The 12,980-nt window shown below is 42.3% G+C and overlaps 1 protein-coding gene across 1 annotated transcript in view; it reads left to right on the top strand.

Moving 5' to 3' along the window:
- The window catches only part of Pdzrn4 (PDZ domain containing ring finger 4), a 359,992-nt gene that overhangs the window by 331,455 nt on the left and 15,557 nt on the right, over positions 1-12,980 (top strand). Inside the window, 3 exon segments of the mRNA XM_021183579.2 lie at positions 711-809; positions 3,347-3,409; positions 9,762-9,863. Of these exon segments, the coding sequence (XP_021039238.1) occupies positions 711-809; positions 3,347-3,409; positions 9,762-9,863 (264 nt within the window).

Raw genomic sequence — 12,980 nt, 5'->3', positions numbered from 1 at the left:
CATTATAGGAAACTGAAATTTATTATTATTTTACCGAACATAAATCAGGAAATAGATCCAGTACACATTACCTGGAGCCGCCATCCCCAGCCCCTCAGCGGTGCCTGCCACTGAATGTATTTTCTTGTTCGCTCACTGCCGTATTCTGAATCATTGCCTCTGCCCTGTATGGAGGTTGATAGCTCTCCCTTCAGCTGGATGAACCCATTCCTTTCCAAGGCTGGAGCTTTCTGCAGGATAATAGAAAAATCTGACCTGACCTATACAAACCCTCGCTTCTTATCACATGGTATAAAACTCAAGGAAGAACTAACAGAACGATTCAGTATAACCTTGTTGTTATTGTTGTTCAAATTTATCTGCTTTTATTACATTACAGACAAAAATTCTATAGCAATGTTTACAAAGCTTTTTCTACTTTCTTTGATATCTTTGATTACTTTATAATCCCAACCTAATAACCTGTGTAGTTTGGTGTGCAAACTCATGTGAGTCTACATATTTCAAACTATGGAACGAGCATTTGAAGTGCTGATTTAAGTCTACAAGAAAAATTAACTTGATGAGAAATAAATTTCAATACTTTTGGTCACAAAGATTTATTTCAGATGTTAGCCAATAATGTTTAAAACTTTTCACAGTGACCGATAACGCATCTTTTGAATTTCCACTCTGAGATTAATGCCTCAATATGTATGCCATTCCCCCAGGAGGTCGAGCTGTGTCGTGTTAGCAGTCAAGAGAAGCTGGGCCTGACAGTCTGCTACCGAACCGATGATGAAGAAGACACGGGCATTTATGTCAGCGAGGTAAGAGATGCTGTGAAGACCTGGGCAGGAAGGAGAAGGGTAGGAGGACTTGAAGGGGCTCAGGAGGAGGGAAGCCTCTTTTCCAAGGCCCGAGTGGGAAGAACTGGCTGCCTTCCAACTCTTGCCACTTTCAATTAGGGAAGCAAATTATGCTGCCCGAGGAACGCAATTATCATCAGCTTGTTTAGCGGTGGGGGCTTCCCCTGCAGAATCCGAGCAAGGAAAAAGTGTGAATGTGGGAACATTGTATCAATTTGAATAAATCCCCAGAAGACAGCAGCAGGCTGAGCTCAGCCCTGCTCCCCAAACATTTGTCCTTCCCTTCCATTGCATCCTTTAATACACTGATAACAACGGGATGGGCTAATTGTTTTAAACTAGCAGGCATAATAATCACCTCTTTTCCTCTGTGGGAGGGGTTAATAGATTTAAATACCCAAGAAGTACATCTGCCCACTTCTTTTGTTCAACCACAAGATCATTTTCAAGAGGCCAAAAAAACACTACATTCGAGTCACCATTTTAGTGTTAGCTTGAAAGGTTATCAACCACAACTTATCCGCAGTGGATTTCAGGAAAACGTGAAAAAGATATGTGAGGGTTTTTTTTTTTTTGTATTTTAAAGACTTTTATTATTTATTTATTTATTTATTCTTTCATATACCACATCCCAACTATATCCTCTGTGCCTTCCACCTCTCCTTCCACCTCTCCTCTCCCCCTGGTGCTCTGCTTCTCCACCTCCCTTCAAAAAAGAGCAGGCCTCCAAGGGATATCAACCGAACACAGCATAAGAAGATGCAGTAAGACTAGGCACAGACCTCATAGCAAGGCTGGATGAGGCAACCCAGTAGGAAGAAAAGGGCCCTAATGACACCCTTCCCTCTCCCACTGTAAGAATTCCCACAAGCACCCCAAGATAGACAACCACAGTATTATGTAGAGGACCTATGCATATTATTTAAAACTACACCTGTAGTCAACATGAAGATGTGCTTATTACGTAGCTTAATTCCCGAGGATATGTCTTTAAGGGTTAGGCAAACTGGATGCTAGTGTTCACTGCAGTCTAAGTTTTCACAGTTGCCGTGTTAAAAACAGCACCTTGGAAGAAACTAGGTGCAGTAGTTTTCTATAGAGTTGCTTAGAATATTCGAGAGATCTGCCACAAACACACACAGAGAACAACACAATTCTGAAAATACAGAGGGGTACTTCTTCTTTTTCACTCTACTCTGAAACTATATAATGGTGTATTTCTTTATCTTTTTGCTGGCCTCTTCCTACATGGAAAACTCTCCAGTGGAAAAAATCAATTTGACTACTTCTTTAAAATGAAGGATTCCAGTGACCCCTCCCTCTTACAAAGGGATGGAGGAGGATTCAAACAATACTTACCGAACCCTTTCTGTAATGTATACAGAGACAGGCAGTTTCATGGGTGGTCTGGTTTAGTTTTAGGTTTGAAAGACAAGAGTTTCATGTGTTGGATGGATTTTTTAAAGGGACACAAATCAATAGCATAATCCTCTTCATTCCGGTAAGTCTATGTTTGGTATTTAAATCTGTCGGACTTGAAACCTCCCTTTTTAGAGGTGATAAAGAGGCCATGGGAACCGAACATGTGGACTTGGAAAGACTTGCCCTTACACTGCCTGCGTATGACCACGAGGCCTTTTGCGCTTGGCTCCTCCTCTTACTCTCAGTGTCTGGGAGCAGATCGACCTCATGAGATACTTGAAATGCTTAACTCAGAAAAGAAGGTTGGATGCAACGAGCCTATACCAATGATTTGGAATGATCACAGGAACGCAATAGATAAAATCGCCTCAAGGAACTGAAAGCCATCACCCAAGTTTGGCCTGTTAAAATATTGGAATATTCTTAGTAGAGCTTTAAATCTCTGTTTGTTCTAATAATGCAAAGTTGACGTAATTTCCACTCTATGTAAAGTGATACCGAGTAACAGGATGTACAGATAGATTTTAATTCTTGAACAATATAGATTAAAAATATCTTTAAAGGTAATATGCCTGTGAAACCGAAATCACTTTAATAAGTGAAGGCTTAAGAGATCTGTCAGCTTTCCTAAGAGATTTCCAGTATTATTTACTGTCACATTATATACTGTAAAGACTGTAAAGTCCTGGTATTAACATCATCATAGCATCCTGTCAGGTAAAGACTGTCTGACAACTAACTGGGCTTCAAAAATGACTGAAAGGACATGAAAAGGGAAGGCAGGGATGGAGGGGAAAGGGATGGAAAAAATGCCCTGCAATCGAAGCTCTGCCAAGTCCATTTTGTTATTGTTAGCTTTAAAGTGGTTCATTCCCAGCTTTAGAATCCCTGATTTTTTTTTTTTTTTTTTTTTTTGGCCAAGAAAAAATTGGCACATGCCCTGTCACGAATCAATTGAGAATTCTGAGTCAATATAGTCTAAAACTACAATGTCTTAATATATTTTAAAACTACACATTGTACGCTCTCAGAAGGATATTGTATGGCCCTGAAGATGTATGCCTTCTCTATTACAGGTTGACCCAAATAGCATCGCTGCCAAGGATGGCCGGATTCGAGAAGGGGATCGTATTTTACAAGTACGTGACGTGTTTATTTCCCAGGTTTCCCACAGGCCATCTAATGGCTCTCATTTTATCTTGTTTCTTGTAAAACCTTGGGGGGAAAAGAGCTTGTCATTGCTTTTGCATATTATCATCTATGAAACAAAATACCACCATTTTCAGCACTTTGAAAGCAAAAGTGGTACCATCTCTCTAGAGTTATTGAATGACAGTTATTGAGAAACAGCTTCCAGAAGGAGGCTTTTGATTTCCAGCTCCTCCTGTTGGCTTCCACACACTGTTTACCCTCCTTCACTGCAAGCCCATTTTCATATCTTGAGTTATACCCTGCTCTTGTTGCAAAGCTTCCATGAGATGTATGGGGTGTGCTTAGCACGGTGCTGAGAAATGGCTGGTACACAGTAGCTGCTGTTCCTAAGAGTCCTGATGGCTGCCCTTTGCACAGTGAACTGCTCAAACATGGTTCCATGTGTTCCCTTACTATACACAAGTCTAGAAGTCCAAACCAGCAGTAGTAGCCCATGACTAGAGAGTGAGCTGCCAAGGCCAGAAGGAAGGGCTCTGATTTTGTCTCCATAGAGAAATATGAAAACAGAGAGACATTTAGAATCCAGTTGAATGAGAAAGATAAAATTGTCGGAGATCAGAGGGAGGCATGGGGCTGGAAAGACTCTCACAGCCTGATGGCAGTTAACAGGAAGCTACTGGCTCTGCTCTAAACTTGTCTCAGCTCCTGACAGCCCTTATGGGTTCTTGCCTTAAAGTGTGACTGGAAGACTCCATGGAAAGTCTAACGTCCAGATCAACCTCACTCCAAGTGAAACTGCTCATCAGAGTTCATAGTCACAGCTGTGCTAGTGTGGACCATTGAAGAGGTGCATACTTAACGTCTAGATGTAGTAGCAGATCCAGAGTTCCCACGTCTTCTAGTGGATCCCAGGGAATGCTTCCTCAGACTTTCTGCTACAACCCTGAGCTTCAGAAAATATCCAAGATACACTTGGGGAATCCTGTCCTAAGTGGGATCACAGCAGCCCACACAGAAGACCACAGAGCAGTGTAGCATAATGAAGGAGTCCCTAAGCTGCTTGGTTACCCTGTCAGCACCCAGGGCCACCTTGCTAACCTCCATCACTCTCACACCTCTTCTCTTCCTTAGAAAGGATGCTACAGATCCTTCCATCCACGATCCTCTACAAAGGTCAGGAAAGCAGAAAACGTAAGAGTTTCTGATGACCTAGGGTCCAAGCAGTTTCCAAAAAACCTCAAGGATAGGCAGTAGAGTAAGACTTATGAGCGGTGGCCTGTAGTTAAGCAAATGGAACTGTACCCATTGTTGGGTACATCGTATACACACACACACACACACACACACACACACACACACACATACACAAACAAGTCAATGAATGAAACAGGCATTCAGGACAGGTGAAGACAATCTACAGAAAATCTTTGCTACAGTATCCTACTTAAGTTGGTATTTGATATAAATATTGGAAGGGTCAGATGCTGTATTTTTTTCAAGTAAAATGAAATATTAACTCTGCTGTTGCTTTATTAATATCTATAATACACTGAGGTAGTGTGACTTCTTGGCTCTCCGCGGTCACTAAGTGCTAACACACACAATAAGGTGTTCGGCATCCAAAGGACTTGGAAGGTTTTGAACCCTCAGAGTAACCACCCTGTTCAGCCACGCTTTGATGAAGTAAATGTACCCATTGTCATTTTTCTTTGCTGCTTCTCTGTCGGCCCTCACTCCTTCTAACCGCATATCCTCCACAACTACAGCTCCCAGTATACCATCCTCTGGCCCCCTTCCAATTTTCCAGCTAACCACTGTCCCCTAGGCAAGCACAGTTTTAAAGATTACATTTAGAAAAAAATTACATCCTTTAGTTCTGTGGCTAACTGGATAGAAACGGGGTGCACGTGTTTCCACGAGACTGCGTATTTTGAAGCGTCTAGGTTCTTAGCTATTTTGTATGCAGATTTATCTGCGAAGAAAAATGCCTAGAGAATAATAAAGATTTTTTTAATGGAATTAGTTCATTGAAGAGTCAATGGCAGGGCTGATAAATGGTGTTTTTGCCAGATTGCTTTATATTCTGTGACAAATACAGCAAACTAAATGAATACACACACATCACATTTAAAAAAAAAAAAAGCCTAGAATTCAATTTTGTCTCACACACATAAGAATCAACGTGTCTTAGGGGTGGTGGTGAAATAAAGCTATGACAAAAATTATATCCACAGACAAATCGCTCCCATCTGTCTGGTGGGGAGATTATGGGATACCTTGTAATGAACAATTAAAGACCCCTTTCCCAGGGAGGGGGCAATGGGACAAACAGAGGAATTGCTTCTTCGACATAAGGTTTCCTGGTTGACTTCTATTTAAAAGAACCTCTCTCTGGGTCAACTATGGTTTTAATTGTCTATTACGATGAGCTAAGTTGAGTGTATTTATGGGCCTGCCCTCATTGCAGAGCTAGTATTTTCTTCTGATAACATACCACACAGCCTTCTCAGGTAACTTCCTGATGGCACATCTCTCTCTCTCTCTCTCTCTCTCTCTCTCTCTCTCTCTCTCTCTCTCTCACACACACACACACACACACACACACACACACACACACACAAAACTACACTCACTCACAGGTGGTAGCTATCACCAAGGTACTATGCACAAGGAAAATCATGAGACAACTTTTCCAGAACATTTCACGTTCTCATATGTTCTCCCACTAAGTGCCTGTTGCGTCTGCCCACTGTACCACTGACAAGCCCTTAGATCCAATTTGTTTCAGGAATTCACCTAAAAGAAAAATGCATAGCATCAACAAAAGCACGCCTGAGTCAGAACTGCAAGGGTTAAGTGTCACACAAATAACCAGTTCCTGGAAGTAGAACTATGTCCCACTATCTTGTTGGAGTAAGAAGCACAGAGAGAGCACTCGGGAGGCAGAGGCAGGCGGATTTCTGAGTTCAAGGCCAGCCTGGTCAACAAAGTGAGTTCCAGGACAGCCAGAGCTATACAGAGAAACCCTGTCTCAAAAAAACAAAAAAGAAAAAAAGAAAAAAAAAAGAGAAGAAGCAAAGAAGACTCCCTGAGATATCATGTTGGCCAAAGAACCCGCCACGTGCCTGTGGATTCTTCCCGGGAAGGCTCTGCAGAAGGCAGAGTGGGATGACAGCCTTGGAGCAAGCTGCCTGCATTCTTTGTACTGTATACAACGACGACATGTCGTCCTAGATGTTCATTTTCTCTCCTTGAATAGCAGTTTTCCCCGATTCTTTTCCTAGCCCCAGCTCCCCCCTCTCCTCCCTTTGTTATTAAATACATACAAAACAGAATAGCCTTCTTTTGCCCAAGATACTTAGGTTTTTGCCTTAGAAATGCCATAGGTTGGATGCCAACATTTCAGATGCCCATCTGTCTCAGCTGCAATACTTTTGAAGCCTAAATACTGGTATACTGAAGCAGAAAAATAATCCCGTATTATGCCATTTATAGATTTCTGGGCATGTTCCTCTACACACTCCCTCTCCCAGGAGATCAGGCCTAAAGTGAGATTTTTGATTCATTTATCTCCCCCAGGAAGAAGACAACGCCTACTTCCACCACCCACACCCAACCCCGCTCCAATACCCATTTTGAACTGAATATTTACATATGTTGATGCGCAGATAACATGAGGTCTACATCTAATTATCCTTAAAGATTAACCTTGTTTCAAACACAACCTACATACTGTTTTCCTCGAGGCTCTCATTCCCTCTATCTTAAGCCAAAAGTCCTTCAGGAGGCCGAGGGGGACAGGACCGGCCATCCGTTTTCTCTCTATGATTCTTTATGTCTTCCTGGTGTCCTCCAGCAGAGCCAGCTTCTTCCCCACCAGCAGCCCCGTAACCACAAGCCATTATTTCAGGAACAAAGGCAGCTGAAGGTTGAAAGCTCTATCTGATTCCCTGCCTCAGATCTTTCATTCTTTGAGAGGACTCTTTGCTGAAACACATGGCTGCATTTCTTGCTTTATGTCGGTTTGAACATCCAACTAAAATCCTGAGAACACCCCTCTGAAATCTACCGACCAGTTGGCTGAAGTGGCCCCTCTTTTGAAGAAGAATAAAAGTGAATAATATTTTAATAGCAAATTTCTGTGCTGGCTCCATTTCATCCCGCACGTGACCCTGAAGGCGAGTGGCTTCCACGACAAATGCTTTATGCTAACTGGCAATCCTAGAAGGCAAAGCTCAGACCGTTGTGAGTTTGCAGAGAAGAAAAGCAGAGTGCCAGCCAGAGGGACTGAAAAACGTGACACAGTATTGGTGGCTTTCTAAGAGATAAAACTATATCTAAAATAAATACATGTCTAGACAGAGACAGACCTACTACTATGGATTTGAGTGTTTATAGATTTTACTCTGTTGTCTTTACTTGGTAGGATAGAGTTTGCCATCACGGGGGGATTAAAAGTATAAATAGTGAGTGTAACAATGCAACATGAAAAGCCGTAGAAGCATGAGCTGCTACTATGGCAGGAACATGGTTAAGCCCTTTACCACAACCCTCTGAAAAGCCCACTATGAGCATCTAATCGAAGCCAGCAAATGTGAGAGCAACATTAGGATAAGTAGGGGTGAGAGCAGGATCAATAGCAGGTGAAACTGGGTGAGGAAGGGAAAGCACGCATATGTTTGAGTTAACGCTAGACAGGAAAGTAGTGATTGTTAAATCCCAGGCCAAAAAAAGATGGAGATTAGCCATGTCAGAAATCACAGAACATTTGCCACCAAACGTGTCCAGGAAGAGACAGGTAAGCCTGACAGGTGGACCAGTAAGTTGCAGACAAACTGAGAGGTGGCATGAAATGGCTAAACGTCCTTCGCTCAAAGGAAGTAAAGGTCACAACCTTTAAAAACCATAGACCTAGTTGGACAAGGTTTGAAAGTTGGGCATAAGAAACCCATGAGCATGGGGGTGTCTATCCACAGACAAGCAGGAAATGAAGGTGGTGCCTATTTAGATGAGAGTGCAAAATACCTGTAGGTTTTATGATTTTTTTTTCCCACTTGAGGTCTGCTCTCCTAAGTATCTATAATAAGAGTTTAGGAATAAGGATTATTTGCTGCTTTCCAAAGTGAGACTCTTTGGCTAATTTTGTTTGTTGTTGGGTTTTTGTTTGTTTGTTTGTTTGCTTTGGTTTGGTTTTGTGTTTTTGATAAACCTGTTTGTCCACGTGGGTCGGCCAAAATCCCCCAGAGACCTGAAAATGAAAACTCTGAGTGAAAATATAAAATTACTGGAAGAAAAAAAAACTTGGCTAGCATGACCATGTCTTTTTTTCTGTTTAACTTACATAATTAGAATTCATTTAGGCAGAATTTCTTCTGTGTTCAAAATCTCTGCATATTTTGATACTACCCTAGCAGTAGAGAAATATTGTCTCTATGGATTTGAGAAATCAATAAAACAGAATGATTTTTAAGCATCCAAAAAGAAAATATGCTAACTTAAAAACAAATGCATCTGGACACTAAAATGTAGCTGAAGGATTCTTACTCTATTTTTACAACCTAAGAAAGTCTGAGTAGTATAGGATCTTTTTTTTTCCCCTGCGCAATCAAAAGCTCAGGTTGCTCTCTTTCTCTCCTTTGATAAAGTCAATTTTACTTGATGCCGATCTTTAACTAGTCCAAGTATATCTGTAATATTGCATGTGTTTTGTTGAAAGAGCAAATGGGCAATCCTTAGGGGGAGTCAGCACTGGGAACAGGGTCCTAAAGAGCTGCTGTTCTCTCTTTGGATTAGACTCATTTGGGGGATAGCCGGAGTGATGTTCGGACAACTGAGTCAGACCCCCACACCAATATGAAGTGATTAACCGAGCCCAGGTCAGCAACGGTCTGGGAGAGCAGCCCGCTCAGAGGCAGGCTGCAGCTCTCTAATTGGCTCCCGGGAGCGTGCAGGATGACGGATTTCAGTTGTGGAACTGCTGGCCGCTTCCCCAGCGCTATTATCTCAGAGTGACACTTCCATTACTCTGAGCGGAGAAAGATGAACGTCACCTGTCAGGGGCTGGTTAATTGTGTTGCTAGATGTATGTTGCCAGGGCGCAGGTTGGACATTTATGAACATAACTGCTTCCTGTGATGTCCACCATCCTTCAGGGATCGATACGGCTCTTACAGCACGCGTGTAATTGAGTGAAGGCACTTTCCACGGAGGGGTGACGAGGAGCCCATTGTGGGAGCTTCGTTGTCCATACATTCACCACAAATGAGCTGATATTCGCCATTTATTGTGTGCAGCATTGTGGAAATAGAAACTAATGTGCCACTTTCATTTGTTCTCTAGATAAATGGGGAAGACATCCAGAACCGGGAAGAGGCCGTGGCTCTGCTCTCCAGCGATGAGTGTAAGAGAATCGTGCTGCTCATCGCCAGGCCCGACTTGCAGGTCCGAGCAAAGAGCGGGATCTTGAGGCTACACTCTATACTCACCGAGTTCGTGAATGAATGTGCATGCGCTCCTGCTAGGTGATATCGAATCACTTTCACGGGTGTCCGTACAACCCGTGAAACAGTATAAAATTCCAGTCTGTTCCTCACTGCCCAACCTTACCCCAAAAAACTCTGCTAAAGACTCCACAGAAAGGCAGCTGAGTATCCAATTTTAGAGGGAAATTTAAAACACACGAAATGGAACCCCCCTTCCCCTCCCCCACCCCTCTCCCTTTCCCTCTGCTTGGTTGTTATTTAAATGGATCAACAAATGAGACATAGTTGACTGCAGATTATTTTATATTCTGGGTAGACCCTTCGTTTAGACTAAAATACATAATTGGCATATTAAGGCATCATGAAGGATTCGCTAATGAGAATGATATTAGCATATGTTGCTATCATCTTAAATCTTCCTAAAATAATTCTATCAAATGAAATATCTATGGGGTAGTCCCATGAAGGACGTGAGTTCTTTTCCATAGCTAATGTGACAAAAAAACAAAAAAACAAAAAAACAAACAAAAAAACAAACATTTAACTGCTCCCTCCCAAAGAGGCTTCCAAAGGAGTGCTTTTATAGCTTGACAGAGGACAATGTCATCAGAAGAAAGGCGAGGTAATGATGGGAGAAAGGCCCTTAACAGACATCTCCCTTCACATCCTTCTCCTGTCCCATTGAATGCAGAAAGGACAGGTTGTCACTGTCCCATCCACCTGTCAGTATCGTGAGGGAAGTTAGCTGTGTCACCGCTTGTCTCCTAGGTTATTGATCTGATATTTTTCAGACTCAGTAACTACATTCTCTCTATAAATTACGCTAAGTAGAGTTCAGTGTCAGGCTGGGTTCGGACTTGGATAGAGTGGTTATAAAAGTCGCTCTTTCCGCATATATTTCCTTTATGCCCTTGACCATGCTAAATGGTTCTCATAAAGTCTGCTGTAGCCTGGAGCGGAGTAAAGCTACACACCTGAGGTCTTAGTAGTGGGAAGAAATGAGCCCATACGACAGGCTGGAATGCATTCTTGCTAGGAAGGAATGTTTAAAATACATTGGAAATTGTACCAATTATCTAGAATGTTCCTGAGCCAATTATCTCCCCAATACCATTTCCTTAAGAAAAAGAATTAAAAGGATATATATCAGCAAAATTCATAGTAAGTGGGAATGAATTGAGCGGCCATCCATGGTGTAGAGAGATATAAGTCAATGTCCTGTCTGCCCAGGCAGCTGCTGGGGAAACTCGTGAATTTAGAACCAAGGCATTTCCAGCCTGACCATAATAGGCAAGAGAAAGAATAGATATTCATGGCTTTTAAGACTGGTCCCTGATAGTAACTGGCTCACCCTCCTGAACTCGCACCTGAAAGAGTGAAAGTTAGCAAATTAATCATCAAATCCGACTGTTTCCACATTTGATAACAGACATCACTGATGCCACGGAACAATGTGTTACAGTCTCAAACCAGTATTTGCCTTCACCCTTGAAGAAATAAATAAATAAATAAATGCTCCATATGATTAGAAAAGACACAATTGCTTTGAAATTGGATTTCCAGCAAGATTATCCAAGAACGTTCATCTTAGCACCATACTTTAAAAATAGAATTTACCCGGTACATGCTAAGGTTGAAAAAAAAAAAAAAAGGAAAACCAGACAACAAATCCTGTTTTTCCATCTGCTATCTTTGTCTATCAAGTTCGGTGTGCCTTGTGTATTGTGGGCCTGTGTACTTCATGCAGGCACAGTGGGGAAGCTTTGTGTGTGCTTGGCCTAACGTGTTTAAAAACGTTTTGAACACTCTCCGGATTCTTGGAAATGATCTATGTGATTGCCGGAGGCGGTATTGTGCATCTGTGCAATATTTTTAAATAACTCATTTCCTTCATTCCGTGCCACCTTTCTTTCATTTCCTGCCCGTTTTCTTCCTCAGACCATTAAAGATATTGCTTTTTCTACCCTATTCCCCTGGGGAGATGGGGGCAGAGAGGGCTCTCAGAGACCCTTGGAGCCACTACCTTTAGAGCTGCTGTACTCTATACTTTCTCCGCGACGCTATGCATGACTTCCATTGTGCAGACACAGTGTCCTGTGAAGGTGATCCCTCCTTCCTGGCAGCTCAGCTCAGGTAGCGCATGGACTGCAGTTGAATGAGTGATGCAGCGGTGCATCAGGGGAGGGGCAGCAGTGAGGGGTCCTCCATTCCTTGGAGGCTATGTGCTCCTGCCTCCAAGTTAGGCACACAGGTGCCTATGGATGGTAACTTGATGAGAGAGTCACTTCTACTTTGTTCCCAGCTTTCCCGCCACTTTACTTAGCCCTCAAAGGACTGTTCTATATAACTATCAAGAAGATTCTAGCTTTGACCTAATTTTAAAAACAAACAAACAAAAGAACAGTCCTTGTGACATTTATAAGAAGGAAACATACTTAGCTTGAGATAATTTTGTTTAAGAGTTAAATTGTACAGCTTCATGGCTCAAAATAAAAGGTTAAAGAATACAGAACTCTTATTAGCATAGTCATTTGGACAACTTACTTGGGCCACATTAAGAAAAAGGAGGACAGAGAAGCTTGTCCACACGTCTGGTAAACGGTTGTATCTGAGGTGATGTGAGTTCTGTGAGGGCTTTAATGGACACCAGGAAATCTGCATGTCCTGATTTAACTTCTATTGCTGTGATAAACACCGGATCCAAAGGCGATTTGGAGAAGAAAGGGGCATTTTGTTTGTCTATCTGTCTGTCTGTATATATGTATGTATGTATGTTTTAACTTATTGAGAGACACCAGAGAATGTGTTCAAGGCAGATTCCTGGATGTAGGAGTTGCTGCAGAGACCACAGAGGATACCCCTTGCTGGTTTGTTCAGCTACCTTCTCTAAATCAACCTCTGCCCACCTACCCAGGGATGGCACCACTCACAGTGGGCTGGGACCTCCTACTGCAGTAAAAAACTAAAACAATGCCCACAGACATGCCCACAGGCCAATCTCATTGAGGCAATTTCTCCAATAGAGAGTCCCTCTTCCCGGTGTGTCAAGACAAATGGTCCTATGACACCCCTGATC

The sequence above is a fragment of the Mus caroli genome, unplaced genomic scaffold (genome assembly GCF_978045245.1).
Source record: "Mus caroli unplaced genomic scaffold, Mus_caroli_1 scaffold_16, whole genome shotgun sequence".
Taxonomy (NCBI): domain Eukaryota; kingdom Metazoa; phylum Chordata; class Mammalia; order Rodentia; family Muridae; genus Mus; species Mus caroli.
The sequence above is the reverse complement of the archived record's forward strand: the minus strand, read 5'-3'. Positions and strand labels throughout refer to the sequence as shown.